At 47.1% G+C, this 16,386-nt stretch overlaps 1 protein-coding gene across 3 annotated transcripts in view; it reads right to left on the bottom strand.

Annotated features, from left to right (window-relative positions):
• Nucleotides 1–16,386, bottom strand: part of ASTN2 (astrotactin 2) — a 1,032,871-nt gene that overhangs the window by 53,019 nt on the left and 963,466 nt on the right. For all 3 annotated transcript variants that reach the window (XM_042242803.2, XM_027964073.3, XM_060410801.1), the window contains one exon: nt 7,519–7,660. In XM_042242803.2, coding sequence (XP_042098737.1) covers nt 7,519–7,660 — 142 coding nt within the window. The remainder of the gene's footprint in view (nt 1–7,518; nt 7,661–16,386) is intronic.

The raw sequence follows: 16,386 nt of genomic DNA, 5'->3' as shown, positions 1-16,386 counted from the left end.
GAACAGGGAAGCCCATGGGGTCGCAAAGAGTCAGACATGACTTAGCAACTGAACAACAACAAGATAGATAGGTAGGTAGCTACAGACACATAGAAACCTTGAGACAGATATAGAGATATGGTTCCAGATCACAGCCTGACAGACAGCGGATGTCTTCTGAATATTTGGTGAGAAAGGACGTGACGATGAGAAGTCAGTATCTCTAGATTTCTGCATTGACTTCAACATTTTTTCAAAATCATTCAACAACTATTTACTGGATTCTTTACTGGCATCAGACACTGTTCTAGGCACCAGAGATTCAGGATGACGAAGGCAGACACAGACCCTACCCTACACAGTGGATGGTCTAGTGTGAAAAGGCCGACAGCAGAAAAGTGAAAGTGAAAGTGTGAGTCCCTCAGTCGTGTCCAACTCTTTGTGACCTCATGGACTATAGCCCACCAGGCTCCTCTGTCCATGAAATTTTCCAGGCAAGAATACTGGAACAGGTTGCCATTCCCTTCTCTAGGGGATCTTCCCAACCCAGGGATGAAAACCAGGTCCCCCGAATTGCAGGCAGATTCTTTACCATCTGAGCCACCAGGGAAACCCAACAGATAAGTAAATTAGATGCTAAATCACTACGGCTCTGTTAAGTGGCATGGCTTTTTATGTCTGTCTGTATGGTGGGTGTGATCTATTGCAGAGAATGTGGTCGAAGAAGCCTTCTCTAAGAAGATGACATTTGATCATAGACCTGAAGAAGCAGAGCCAGGGGTCACAGGAAGAGTCAGGAGAAGGCCCTCCTAGGGAAAGAACAGTAGAAGCAAAGACCTTAAGGAAGGTACATTCTAGCCCTGTGTGCAGAGTGATGAGTAAAGGAATCAAGGTCAGATGAAGGACTGACTCGCTCTCCCACTGGAATGCTGTGAATATAGCAGTCAACACAGTGCCCCAGGCACGACTGCTCAGGTAGCGTCCTGTAATAACAAAGACTGGTAACAGTGGTCATCCTCTCATCAGGGAGGAAGTACTGACAGTGAGCTGCAGGCTGTCTTGTGCTCTTTACATGTTTTGGTTCATTGAATCCTCGTGATCCTATGAAACAGTTCCTATTAGTAAGATGATTCCATTGTACAGATGACAAAATGGAAACTCAGACAGGTTAAGAAATTTGCCCAGGGCCACACAGTATAGGTACTGAGAGTTAAATAAAAGTCACTCAGTCATGCCTGACTCTTTGTGACCCCATGGACTACACAGTCCATGGAATTCTCCAGGCCAGAATACTGGAGTGGGTAGCCTTTCTCTTCTCCAGGGGATCTTCCCAACCCAGGGATCAGACCCAGGTCTCCCGAATTGCAGGCAGATTCTTTACTAGCTGTGCCACAAGAGAAGCCCATAGGTACTGGAACCAAGGTACAAATTTACCTCTGAGTTCAAAGACCTGAATTAAAAATATGTATGTGTGGCAGGGTGTGGAAAGGGATATGCCTTCAAAACATTTATTGCCCTTCCCTTTGCTGCTTTTTTGACAAGGTGATCGTGGTAAATTCTTATGTTCACATGTCTTAGGACAGATTCAAAGCACTTTCTCATATACTATCCAGGTTGCTCTTTGCAACATCTTAGGAAGGTGTAATTATCTCCATTTCATGGATGGATTAATTAGCTCCATTTTCCAGATGAGAAAGATGAGGTGTGAAGTACCTTTCCTGAAGATCGGGATATTCTTGTCTCTAGTGTTCTTTCCATCGCAAATGTTTGCTTATAGTTAGAAGGTCCTCCTCCACTATCTCTACCAGGTACTTTTGAGAATTCCACATGTGTGAGTGGACAAGGACAAGGTCAAGAACAGCATGTGAGGGGAGCAGGGTGGCCGGAGGCGGGGGGGTCGGCTTGGGTATGACTCTCAGCTCTCTCTCTTCTTCTCATGTGACTCTGGACAAAATGTTTAGTCCTTTAAATCCCAGTTTCCCCACCTGGGATACAAAATATGATGACGGTGATGCCAGATCTATAGGGTTATAGTGAGGATGGAGTGAGACAGCACGTGGAACATCCTTGGCCTGGTTCCTGACACTGAGTGAGTGCCCAGTACATGCTTACCATTGCTTCACCCCTGTTATCCAGGAGGCTCTGGGGCCTCTGAGAATTAGGCCATTGGTCTGGAGTCTCCATCGCTGCCTCAGTATGCAAGTCACAGAACCCACTGAGTTTAACCTTTCCATTTCACAGGTGAGAACATCAAGGCCAGAGGCGGGGGAGGAGCTTGGGAGAACTCCCAGGTCTTGCCAGGAGCAAGTGTGGGAACCGCTCCCAGTCCGACTCCTGACCTCAGGCTTTTCCCTCGCCCTGAGCCTCTGGTCCCCCTGTGGGCGTGTGCATGGGGGTGCGGACCCCAGCTCCCTAGGCATTCCTGTCACAGAGCTGAGGCCCAGGAGGGGAGGGCAGGCCTGCGGCAAGCCTCCGAATGTGTGGAGATGAGCCCCCACCCCAGGAATTAGGCCTGGCTGCTGCTGTGTGTTTGCTCAGGACCCTTTGGCAGTCATCCATGCTCAGAGAAAGGCAAGGCGGCCAAAACAAGATAGAGGCTAATTACTTCGGATAATAGGAAATTGGGGAGCGGCGACCAAAAGGGTGTCTAGGCTTCCGGCCAGGCGAGGGCAGAAGCGGTGGATGCGGCAATTCCGGCTCAGGGTCACCCTCTGACTCCAGCAGCCCAAAGGCGCAGGAGCTGGTCACACAGTCCGAACTGCTGGGGACCCACTCCCTCTGCTGCTCTTTGTTTGTTTTCATTCAGAAGTAAAACAAATGAAACAAACAAGGAAATTCAATTTAAACAGGCCTGAGTGCTGATTTTATACCAGGGTGAGCTTAGGACGAGAAAAAGAAAAAATCAGACTTGACTTTCACTCTTCCAATTGGTCTCAACTCTGTGCTGCTGTGTAAAGTTACATGGATGGAGAGGCTGTGAAAGCAATTTGCCTCCCTAGGTGGGGTGGAGAGAGGGAGGGAGCAGGGGTAAACGGGGGCCAGAGGGAGAGAGACAGAGAAGGATGAACCAAACCTCGAATAAGCAACAGGACTGAGCAACTGAGATACACATGTGCGTGAGTGCCTGCTAAGTCACTTCAGTTGTGTCTGACTCTTTGTGACCCAATGGACTGCAGCCCACCAGGCTCCTCTGTCCATGGGATTCTCCAGACGAGGATACTGGAGTGGGTTGCCATGCCCTCCTCCAGGGATCTTCCGATTCAGGGATCGAACCCACATCTCTTAAGTCTCCTGCGCTGGCAGGTAGGTTCTTTACCTCTAGCCCCACTTGGGAAACCTGACGCACACAGAGAAACACAAACGAAGAGAATAACACGTAGAAAGGCAAAGAGGGGATGACTGGACGGTGGCAGACAAAGACAGTAAGCTATGTGGGAAACACTCACGCAAGAGACAGGACAAAAGCCAGGAGAGATGGACAGAGGGGCAGAGAGGTTTGGCAGGGTACAACGAAAGCGAGAAGGCATGGAGAGCTGGAAGAGCAAGAGCCCAGGAGGAGAAGAGAGAGAATGAGAAAAAGCCCCTGTGGCAGAAGGATGCATATTGAGAAATCTCTAGCTGGAGTGGGTCTAATTCATCTTCATTTTGAAGACGCTGAACGTGTGAAACAGGAGAGGATGTGAACATCCCGCCCAAGGTCCCAGAGACGGAAGTGGTGGTAGTGGGGTGTGAACCCAGACTTTCTGCCTGAGACGCCGGCCTCTGGGCCTAAGCTCCTGAACCCTTCCATCACCTGAACTGGCAGCCATGGACGGAGGGTTTGATGTCCACCCGTGCTTAATTAAACCTCGGGAGTCTGGACTCATGCTCTCTTTTCAGCCTGCTGCAGACGGCAGCCCACTAGGCTCCTCTGTCCCTGGGATTCTCCAGGCAAGAATACTGGAGTGGGTTGCCATTTCCTTCTCCAATGCATGAAAGTGAAAAGTGAAAGTGAAGTCACTCAGTCATGCTGACTCTTAGCGACCCTATGGACTGCAACCCACCAGGCTCCTCCGTCCATGGGATTTGCCAGGCAAGAGTACTGGAGTGGGGTGCCATCACCTTCTCCTACTTCTCTCCGAATGATCCTAGATGCTCATTCTTCTCAGGACCAGTGGGACTCCCAGCTTGCCTCTTAGAGAATAGCTCTTCCCAGATTATCCTGGGGAAAAAAAGAGACACTGAAAACCAGCAACTGGGTCAACGAGAATGAAAGAGGAAAAAGAAAAAGAAACTAACATTTCCTGCAGACCTCCCCCACATGCCATGCATTCTGGTAAACCCCATTCGTGGAGTTACTTCATGCTCTTCCCTACAAGTCTATGAGATCAGAAGATTCCCAGCCCCCTTTCCCAGAGGGAGGAACTGCTGTCTAGAGCAGTAACCCAGGGCCTTCCCCGGGGCCGGCTGTGGGTACGGGACAGCAGCAGGATGTACACCCAGCTCTGCTCACCTCCAAAGCCTGAGCTCTTTCCACTGCCACACGTGGCCTTTTTGGCCCAAGAGGAAGAAAACTCATTTTGGTAAGCAATGAGCAAGCAGAAAATGCAAAACCCCAAGAACTGACACTGGAACTCTTTTAAAACTGGAGACTTGAGTTGGTCAGACTTCAGGGGAGGAGAGCCGCCAGTGGGATGAGAGACGGGTCCAAACAACAGGCTGGCTCCTTGTCAGAACGGCCCGCATCCCAGGCTGGTTAATAAAACCGATTTCAGAAAGAAAATAAAGAAGTGTTCAGCGTTAGGGATGACAGGCTCATGACGCGCACGTTTCCAGGACAGGAGAAGAAATGATGCTGCTGCTTTGAGAGGTGGGAGGGAGGTGGGGGGATGTCGGTCAGGAGGAACGGAAGAGGCAAGGGAAGGTACTCATCACTCCTGGAGGATGGCAGCTTATGTGTCAGCTCTCGGGGTTAATTGCTCTTGGGGTTCCATAAAACATTCCCTCTCTCGACATAACGGGCCTGTAGGACTCCAGCCTGGGTAATGCCGAGTCCCCGCAATGTCACCCAGAGACAGGGTCACTACTCACATCTCAGCAGACAGGAACCACCTGCCGGGGCTCTGTCCCTGTCTGCTACATCTTCTCTCCCCGCAGTTGGAGAATGCAGGGGAGGGAGGTGAAATTCATTACTCCTACCGCAGGGGCAGCAAGCGCGATAGAGACAACAGCTAACGGTCCTCACGCTCCTACTGGGGGCTTGCGGCAAAGTGAAGAATTTGGGGGCATTATTAGCTCATCAAATCCTCCCCGGGCTCCCAGCAAACCAGACACCATATTGTCTGATTTACACACGGAGGGAAATGGAGGCTGGAAGTTTGAGAGGTTCCCTCAATGCCAAACAGCTGAGGAAGTGCAGGGTGGAGGTCTGCCTGCCTCCAATCTATCCCCTCAATAAGGGATGGAGGTCGGAAGTCAGGCAGCAGGAACTCTTTCCAAAATGCTGCTTTCTTCATACAATCACAGCCTTTAGAGTTGAAGAGGATCATAAAGCTCTTAATCTCATCGCATGCTTGTGTTTCACAGATGCAGTGACCCTAGAGCTCAAGGGATCAGCATCAGAGTTTACTGATTAAGAGGCTGCAGACTCATGCTCCAAAGACCTAAATATAAACACTACCACGGCTGTAAAAGTTGCCCACATGTCCCACTGAAAGATGTCTATAGCCTATTGTACTTTAGGGATTCCATTCCTAGAGTTCTTGCTGTCGCTGACTGATCCTGCCTTTCTGTATAAAATAAACCCTGGGCCCTAACGTTTATGACACAGTCATTGGCAGAGCCTAGGTCAGAAGCCCTGATTTCCATCTCACGGTGATATTCCTGAGTCTGGTGTATGAACACATTGAGTGTTACAATGAGCCTGAATATGTCAAGAGCTGAAAAGAGCCCAGTGGTCTTCAAAAAAGTCATGGTCTTGCACAGAAAATAGGGATGGGATATGTTTTGGAGATGAGGAGTAGTCGCTCAGTCCACTACAGAAGCCATTTGGAGATGGGGGACATTTACAGATCACAGAGGGGCTACCTTGGTGGCTCAGGTAGTAAATGATCTGCCTGCAATGCAGGAAACCTGGGTTCAATCCCTGGATCATCCTTCCTTTCGAGTTGGGAAGATCCCTTGGAGAAGGAAATGGCAGCCCACTGCAGTGTTCTTACCTGGAAAATTCCATGGACAGAGGAGCCTGGTGGGCTACAGTCCATGGGTTCACAGAGTTGGACACAACTGAGCAACTCACACATACACACACATTATTTACTGAGCACATACTTAGACACTCTGCTAAGGTGTTCCTTATTTAATTCTCATGCAGATCTACAACCTGAGTTTTATTATTTCAGCTTTACTGAGGTTCATAGCGGCAAAGTGACTTAAGGCCACACAACTAAAAATGCCAAACCCAGATTTGAATCCATGGTCTGCGGTCTTTCATACTGCCATTAGGTTTCAAGTTATCTGAGGATAGAGATTTTGTCTTGGGCACATTTATACTTGCCTTCTAACAGTGCCAAGACATAGGAAATATTTAGACAGGTCTATTGAATAAGGAAATGAGTATAAGTGAGTAAATAAAAATGTGAATGAATTAAACGGTGAATAAATAAGTGAAAGAATGATGGAGTATAAGAATGAATGGACAGATAGATGAGTGGGATGGATGGATGGATGGATAAAGGAAAGAAGAGAGGGGGAGATAGATGGAGAGACAAACAGTGGATAGATGGATGGATAGGCAAATGAATCAATGAATAAAAGAAAAAATATGAGTGAGCTGAATAATTAATTGGTCACCAGTGCTGTAGTCAACAATGGCAGCTTTCTAGATGGGAGAGGGAGGTGGCTTACAGCTTCATAATCAGAGAATGAAGAGAGCAGATCTCTAGAACTCTCTGTTACAGCTCTGCAGCCACACCTGAATGAGGAAACTCACTGAGTTGGGAAACAAAGACAATGAGCCCCCTCCCCCTTGGAGATGAACAGGTGAGTCTCAGATGAGTCAGCATTTGCATCTCCAGCCACTGGGATGCAATGACTCTGTGCAATACTCTATGGAACAGTCATAATGGTACTATTAGTAAGGGTCTGGATGGACCTAATAGTGAGAGAGTATATGTATATCCTACAGATGAATATAGACTTTAGATCCGCCAATCTACCATCTTTCAGAGGGGACATCATGAAATCAAGAAAGAACACTGCACAGAGACTCCTGTCTCTGCCCTCCTTGCAGGCTGTGCTCCCTCCCCGGCCTACTGTTTCTTCCTCAGTAGGAGGAATGGTTCTGAGTGGCTGGCTTCCTAGGGCCCTGTAGCACTAGCAGTGTATGATTCTGTGACTCACTGTGGTGATATTTCTAAATCTTAGCCTATTGAAGTGCACACACAGACTGGTCTATAAAACACTTGGCTGGCCTGGACAGATTACTCATGCCTTGCCTCCCAGACTACTTTTAACTTTTCCTGTCTGCTTCATGCTCCCCACATACAAAGTATGTCTTACTTGTAGAGACCATCCGGCTCCAGACACTTGAAGATGACGGAGTAGATACTGACTTCAGGGACCTCTCCATGGCTTCGACCAGCTGCTACACAAGATGTACCCAGGCCAGAGAGTAAGTCATCGGCAAAACTCAGGAATTCTCCTGGAGGGAGACAAAGAAAGATGAGCTCCCCAGGTCAGGCCTTGGTGAGCAGACATTCTTGCTATTGTCCAAACCCATCCAACGTCTGGATACCATTATTCAGAGGATTAATGGACAGAACAAGCACAGGATATGAAAATGACACAGATCAGGGTCTACTCCCGATGACTCTCTGCTTAAATTTCTGTCTGCATTTTCTCAAGTGTGACATGAGATACTAATACCCACCTTTATAAGATTGTAGCAAAGCTCAAATGAGGTACATTACTGTGCAATAAAAATGCTTGACAAGGCAACAGGAGGACAGTGCTCTCTGTCTAGAGTAACTATTTCGGCCTTGTCACTGCCATTTACTTCCTCTCCACATCTTCAGCAAGCTTCTTTGGAATTGCAGTTTCTTTCCTCGCATGATGAAGGTGTTGGACTAAGGATGTCAAACAGGCCTCATGTCACATGGTCACTGTTACACAGCGGTACTGGCTTCATGGTATGTTATGCTGAGGTGGACTGAGACTGTTACAGCTAACAGGGAAAGAGTTCCATGACTGATTAGTGATGAAGCTCATGAGACAGGAAGGGACAGTAGACGAGCAAGTGCCTTGGACCCCGTGATTCCCAAATGTCGGTCTAGCCATTGGATTTTAGGAGGCTGCTGAAATTTACTAGAAATAGGGTTAATCACAAAGATGAGATGGGCGTTCCTGGTGGCTCAGTGGCAAAGAACCCACCTGCCAATGAAGGGGACACAGGTTTGATCCCTAGTCTGGGAAGAGCCCACTGCCCTAGAGAAGCTGAGCATGCACACCACAACTATTGAGCCTGTGCTCCACAGCCCAAGGGCAGTGATTACTGAGCCCACGAGCCACCGCTGCGAAAGCCCACGCACCGAGAGCCTGTGCTCCACAACATGGAGACGCACGAGAGGCCCGCGCACGGCAACAAGCAGGCCCTGTCCTCCACAGCTGAAGAGAGCCTGCGTGCAGTAGGGAAGACCCGGCACAACCAATACAAGGAACAGGTTAAAAAAGTGAGCAAATACATCTTTCTGTAAAATAAAAGAAGGTAAGATGAAGACTAGAAAGAACAACTAAACATCTGAAATCTTGGGATCTAGGCTTAGTCTTGTTGGGAATTTGCTGTATAACTTTGGACAACTAAATTCCCATCTCTGTACTCTAGTTTTCTCCTCTGAAAAGTGAAGGTACTACAGTCGCTGTTTGGATTTCTGAGAACATAAAATAAAAACAGCTGTGCATGAAGATTAAGTTATAAGGATAAACACTGTGATACTACTTACACTAGCAAGAATTTAAAAACAGCTAAATATTTAATGGTATCAATACAGTAATATTAACTATAGGTCAATGATGCAATGAAATATTTTATAGTCATCAAAAATAACATTGAGGAAAACAAAGTTATTTGAAAGGATGTCCATAGCATAGTGAGTTAAAAAAGAACAGTTTACATTATTACAGAATAATTTAATTTTTTGTGGAAATTTTACATGTATATCTGTCTAGGAAAAGGAATAAGATATAGCAAATGCAGAACATGACTTTGGAAAGTGAGATAATGGGTACTTTCTCTTTTAGTTTTGGGTATCTATCTTTTAAAAATTATCTACAATGGACATGTATTACTTTTGCAACAAGGAAAAAAAATCAATGAAAATTATTTAAAAATTAAAGTAAATGAGCCAGACTAAATGGCCTCTGGGGCTTCCTTCATAGCTCAGTTGGTAAAGAATGTGCCTGCAGTGCAGAAGACCTGGGTTCAATCCCTAGGTTGGGAAGATCCCCTAGAGAAGGAAATGGCAACCCACTCCAGGGTTCTTGCCTAGAGAATCCTATGGACAGAGGAGTCTGGCAGGCTACAGTCCGAGGTGTTGAAAGAGTCGGATATGACTTAGCAACTAAACCGCTAAACCACCAAATGGCCTCTAAGTCTTCCAGTTGTAAAACACGATGATTTTAGAGGCAAGTGAGGTACTATATATACTATGTGATATGAAACGAGACGAGGCCTCCAAACTGCTGACTCCTTGTTCTTCTTCATGCGTGATATGAAGGGCTTTGCACTCTTTTCCTTACTTAGATTCTCAGCAATAAACAAGAGGAGGACGTCTGTTCAACTGTCTTCTCTCCAAGTGGGATTTAAGGACGATCCGACATGGTAGAATCATCATGAAACAGTAACACTGGCCGTGTGTCTGGGAAGACATGGCACTTCTCTACCAGGGAACTGAGTGGACAGCATTTACAGATCACTTCCTTTCGGTCTTTTAAAGAAGAGTTTCACCTTCACTCACAAGTGAACCATGTGACAGTCACCTGACTGAGCTGTCTAGGTGACCCTGGGATGATTCAGACAGACACCAGTTCTAAAACTTATTTGTCCCTGTGGCCCAACAATGTGCATCTGATGTGTCGTGTTTTTTGTTTTCTGCTTTTTACAAAGAAAAAAAAAGCAGACTTGATACATACACACCAGAGCAAATGTCCAAATCAGGCTAAAGTCAGTGACACACAAGTTCAGCTGCTATTGCCAGACAGACTTGGGACTGAATTTGAGTTCTAACAATTACTACAAGTCCTTTAACTTCTCAAGTCTCAGTTTGCCTTTCTGCAGCAAGGGGTCAATGACTCTTTTATGAGATTGCAATCTAGAAAGAAAGGCTGAGTCCAGGAAGAAAGTCTGTTTAGAATCAGAGGTTTTGCTCCCCACACCCCCCCCCCAAAAAATTGAGGAGGTAATTGAAATGCTTTTTATTACCAATTTTGGCACCCCTATGTTTTCTGTAGGCCTCTTATATCAAGCTTCTTCCATAATCAAATCATAATCCAAAGATGTCTTCCAATTGGTACCAAAGCAGAATAATATATGGGGTGAAAAATAAACGAGAAAAAACAGGGGACTATTCACTGGATGGAGTGAGAGCTTTGTTTCTCGTGGTTTTTCAGGATTCCAAGTCTGGCCGCTTTTATTTGTTTTCTTTGAGCTTGAATCCATGTCTGTCTGCTTTTCCATTTGCTTCCAGATAGCCATTGAAAGAGCTGGCCCTCAGTGAGGGAATTCAGTATGCTGTGGCCTGTATTAACTGTCTTCAAGCCAAAAGATGGTTGACATTCAGGTTCAAATGGACATAGGTTTCCAGACATTTCCATGCATTTCAGAATAACTTAGACCATGGATAAAAGCCCCATTGGTCAGCAAGTTCAGCATACGGCTCAGTTTGTAGGTTTAGTTCAAGGGAAGAACCTGCATAATGTGGAGTAGATAAGCTAGTCATGCCAGACACATGATGACGATGCTGACTGTTCAGTTCTGCCTGGGACTGTACACACATAATAACCGTCCAAACAAAAACAGTTACTATGAAGAAAACGGATATTTTCACACCAACCTTTGTTTTTCCCATTTAATTCTCACAACATTCAGTCTTAAGGAGTTAAATGTTAGTATCTCTGTGATAAAGCTGAAGTTAAGCTCACACATTTAGGAAGAGACAGAGCTGAGATTTGAACCCATATCCTCCTAAATTCCATAGCCATTCTTTGATGCTATGCTGCCTCCTAGAGAAAGTCCAAAAATCAGTAGTGTTAGAAAGGGAGCTTTCTCAATTCCTTTCGAATTGCGATTGAATTCAGGCCACTCTCTCAGCTCTACAGGCTTGGGAAATGAAACAATAAAAGAAATGGTCCCTGACCTTCCGCAGCTTGTAATCTGACAACAGGAAGGGTTGTTAAATACAAGAACAGACCCATAAAGTAAATTGTAAGATTGCTTGCTTTGGCACTCTATTCCAGAAGGTTTAAATGCAACCTAGAAGGAGACAGGTGACTGCAGCGACTCCTCACTGTCCTTCCTCTCCCAGTGAGGGTGGGGGGTTGGTAAGAAAGGCCTGGGGGCTTCTCCAAGTACAAAGGTGAATCTGTGCAATTCAGCATATGCACTGCGGTATCACGGCATACACATTCCATGTCTGGCAGGGGTATAATTGAATGAATAGCAATAAAGTGCAGTGGTTAAGGGTTTGGGCTCTGCATTTACACTGCCTGGGGCTAAATCCTGGTACATCCCCAGTTACAATTTGCTTTGGACAGGTTCCTTGACTCTCCACATCTATTTTTATCATATGTTAAAAGGGTAGAATAATGCGATCTAATTTAACAGCATTGTTGCAAATATCATATAAAACATTATATATGTATACTGTTTACAAACCAGTTAGCACAATGTCTGGCATACAGTGACAACTCAAAACAGAAATCAGCTTTGGTATTGTTTTTGTTATTATTATTGTCATCACAGTAGAGGAGAGATACAAGGACCGTCAGGGATTATTTTTATCTAGCCTGCTCCTCTTCCAGGTGACAAAACTGAAGCCCAGATAAAGAAAGTGGTCGTGCCCACGGCCATACACAAAGTGGGAGGCAGCCCTGGAACAAGCTTGACCTCTCAATGCCTAGAGCCTATGAGATAATTCCTGCCAGTGAGCATATGCGATAAAATCACTGAGAACGGAAGAGCTTCCGCAGCTGCTCAAGCAGCTTGAGCTCCTGTTTGTGACCAGCTTTAATCAACACGCATGTGAACCACATGAGCTGGGCATTTCCTATGTGCCAGGCCCTTTACATGGCACACAGCTCCACCCTGCCGTCTTCTCACACTTGAAATCTCCGAGGACGATAGAAAGCCCAGGAAAGACAGAAGGCATTCCATAGACTTCATGTATGTAATGTAGTCCGGTGGTTTGTGAATTAGAACATCTAGACCTCCAGGCAGTAAGAAGAAACAGTGAATGTGGTGGGGGCTGAAGCCCGTCTCCTGTATACCCACCCCAAACTGCAACCAGATCAACTCCAGTTGGATCTATCTTATAGACCAATGGCCCATGTTTTATTTAGGTTGGGAATAAAGACTGTCTTCTAAAAATCTTGGCTTAAAAGTTTTATTGCTTAAAATGTTTGACTCAAAACCCTGCCGCATTCCCTGATAGAAATTCAGAGGCTTGGGAATGTTGTTAATATACCCCCATTCGAGGATCTGCAGCTACCTTCGCACAGAGTCTAGAACCCCAGTCCAGATCGCCTGCCTCTGAGTGCTGTGCGCCTTCCACCAGGACACTGCTCGGGCTACCTCCATCCCCTCTTTCCCAGCATGTTGTCACGGCCGCACGGCAGAAGCCTTCTAGACCCAGGCTGCTACTGCCACCTGGCCCATGCCTGTCCCAGCCTCCCCTAACATTCTTTTTCTGTTTTCCTTTCCTTGAAAACAGATAGGGAGTTGGGAGCCGCTGAACAGGAATGTGCCTGTTCCCCATTACAGCCCTTCTGGGGCTGTAACCTGAGTGGGCTCGGGCCAGACCCCCACACATTTCTTGATCCACTCAGGCCCGAGCCTTGCTCTCATTACCATCCGCAGAAAAGGTCAATCACGATTGTGCTGAAGCTTCAGAACCAACCCCGCAAAGCACAGAGCGATTTTCCTGAAGGCCCACCTCCTCTGCCTCAGTGCTCTCTCTCTCTCCCCTTTCATCACTGCCTCGGTGCTCTTCCTCCCGGTTCGCCCTCTCCTCCTCCTCACTCCCTCTCTCCTCTCTCTCTCTTGCTTCTGATTGAGTTGAGGTCACAGTCAAAGCCGGCCATGAGAGCAAATTGAAAACAGGTTGGGAGAAAAGCAGCAAAGAAATGGAAGGGGCTGGGGCAGTGAGTTATTTAGCCCAGGTGGGGAGAAAGGTCCCTGCTCTGAACGCCATGCTCTTTACAGGAAACGCCGAGGGGATTTAGAGGCCACCCTGGGCCTGGCCTCTCTCTAACCTGCAGATGACTTCACTGCAGTGCCCAGGGAGCAGCAGAGCTCTGCGTCTCCCCCACCTTTCCTTGGGCAAATGGAGAAGTTCATTCTGAGACCTTGTCGGTGACAAAATGAATCTTCGAGGGCCTCGCGCCGTTCAGCTGCAGTCCGTTTGTTTCTTCCAAAACGTAAGGTTATTTTAAATCAAAAGAACTGGTTGCTGCTGCTTCTCACATTTGCTGTCATCGCAGTATGAGCTAGGAAAAAGAGATTGGGCTGGGGGGGCAGATGAGACCTGCTTTTGAAGCCAGGCTCCACCACTAATGAACTACATTATCTAGGGATGGATGACTAAACTCTCCAAGACAACTTCTTCATCTGGAAAGTAGAGGATCATCAGAGAATCAGCAAGGAATAAATGAGATAACGTACGCAGGGTAGCTGCTACATGAATGGTTTACAATGTTAGAGCTCCCTCCCCCAGGCTACCTCATCCTCATCGTATCTCATCAATTTGCTGGATGACAAACTCTTCAGTGGTCAGACTCAGCTGCTTTCAGATACATTACATAATACCTAATTCCCTATCACCTACCCTCCCTTTTTTTTTTTTTTTTTCTGCAAAATGCAGTAATAAGAAGGACAGAAGGTAGGCAATGAAGAAGGAGATGTTTCTTTAGCTCTTATCATATGACGTCAACAGTTTAGACAGTTTTATGTAATTCCCTTGATTAAACATTCAAAACAACCATGGCTTGACTAATATTCAATACTGTGGCCACCTGATGCGAAGAACTGACTCATCGGAAAAGACCCTGATGCTGGGAGAGATTGAAGGTGGGAGGAGAAGTGGATGACAGAGGATAAGAAGGTTGGATGGCATCACTGACTCAAGGGACATGAGTCTGAGCAAGCTCTGGGAGTTGGTGATGGACAGGGAGGCCTGGCGTGTGACAGTCCATGGGGTCACAAAGAGTCGGACACGACTGAGTGACTGAACTGATTAACATTCAGTAAAACCTAAGGAATTAGGTTAATTGTGCATTTACAAATGAAGGAATAGGATCAAAGAAGGTTGAACGCCTGGCCTAACAAGATCCACCTGGGAACCGTAGCATAAAGGCCAGAACCAGGACATTCCCCATCCAAAGTCTGTGTCTTTCCTAGTACGTATTTGCCTACGGACGGCAAGATGCTTCTGGTGGGAGCTGTGTTTTGCTTGCCTCTGTGTTGCCAGGACCCAGCACAGGGCTGGCCATGTACGTATTTGTGGAATTCTATGAAACCAAACTTCAGTGACTGAAGCCTGGATCCAGACACATCTTCCTAACACTATCACTAGTGATCAGAACTTTATTTTGGGAAACCAGGCTGCCTCCTGTGTGATCTCTTTCAGGAGGGCACAGGACTTCCACGGTGCAGAAGAGAAAGTGAAAGTCACTCAGTTGTGTCCAACTCTTTGCGACCCCGTGGACTATACAGTCCATGGAATTCTCTAGGCTAGAATAGTGGCATGGGTAGCCTTTCCCTCCTCCAGGGGATCTTCCCAACTCAGGTTCGAACCCAGGTCTCCTGCTTTGCAGGCAGATTCTTTACCAGCTGAGCCACCAGAGAAGCCCAAGAATACTGGGGTGGGTAACCTGTCGCTTCTCTAGTGGATCTCACAGACCTAGGAATCGAACCAGAGTCTCCTGCATTGCAAGTGGATTCTTTACCAACAAGCTATCAGAGAAGCCCACGGGAGGGAAGGGACTGCCAAAAAATCTAAGGGCTCTGAAAACGGTGATGGTGGTCTAGCCAATATCTACTGAGAGCGCCTACATGCCTGGTGTTGTGCTAGGGGCTTCTGGCTCACCCTCATGAGGTTTCCTGGGTGGCGCGGTGGTAAAAGAATCCACCTGCCAATGCAGGAGACGCAGGTTCGATCCCTGAGTGGGGAAGATGTCCTGGAGAAAGGAAGGGCAACCCACTCCAGTATTCTTGCCTGGAGAATCCCATGGACAGAGGATTCCGGCAGGCTACAGTCCACGGGGTTGCAAAAGAGTCAGACATGACTGAGCGCACACACATGGCTTCTTGAGGCAGGAGGTGCATGCGCACCCCGGGCCCCCACCCCCGCTAAGCAGTTTGAGTTTGTTCCCTGTGGACAGAAACTCCACAATATCAACGGCAGGGTGATCGAGAGAGAGGAGACTGGGCCCTGCCCAGATGAAAGGTGAGAGACAAATATTTCTCATTCTCAAAATCAGGGAAACTTTCCTGACTAGAAAGCTCATTGGAGGTCAAAAGGGGAGTGAAAGTGAAGTCGCTCAGTCGTGTCCAACTCTTTGCAACCCCGTGGACTGTAGCCCACCAGGCTCCTCCATCCATCGGATTCTCCAGGCAAGAATACTGGAGTGAGTTGCCATTTCCTTCTCCAGGGAATCTTCCCAACCGAGGGATCGAACCCGGGTCTCCCACATTGCAGGCAGACGCTTTACCCTCCCCAGGGAAGGTAAACCCCAGGGAAACCAGGCAAGCCACCAGGGAAACTCCGAAAGGGGAGTGATGCCAAGCTACCCATAGGCCTCTCTGCTGGGATCCACCTTGGCTGGGAGATGCTCACACACACTTGGGAGAACCCTGAGATATACCAAATACGGTCTTAGAATTGATTGGTCAAAGGCAAACCCAGAAGAAATGCCCCATGAAAGTGATTTAAACTACCACAAGGGCACGGCTCTCTGAGTCTGCCCATGTGCCTATCCACACATACTGCACTCTTTACCCTCCTAATAAACATTTCACTTGTCTCACTACTTTCTGTCTTTGTGGGAATTCTTTCCTACAAAGCCAAAGGGTCAGGGTCTTGTCACTGCCCACTGGTCTACTGGCTAGGATTTGGTAGTCTCACTGACTTGGCCTGTCCCCAGTCTCTGGCAGGGAAC

The sequence above is a fragment of the Ovis aries genome, chromosome 2, assembly GCF_016772045.2.
Source record: "Ovis aries strain OAR_USU_Benz2616 breed Rambouillet chromosome 2, ARS-UI_Ramb_v3.0, whole genome shotgun sequence".
Lineage (NCBI taxonomy): Eukaryota > Metazoa > Chordata > Mammalia > Artiodactyla > Bovidae > Ovis > Ovis aries.
This window is presented reverse-complemented; position numbering and strand designations above follow the sequence as displayed.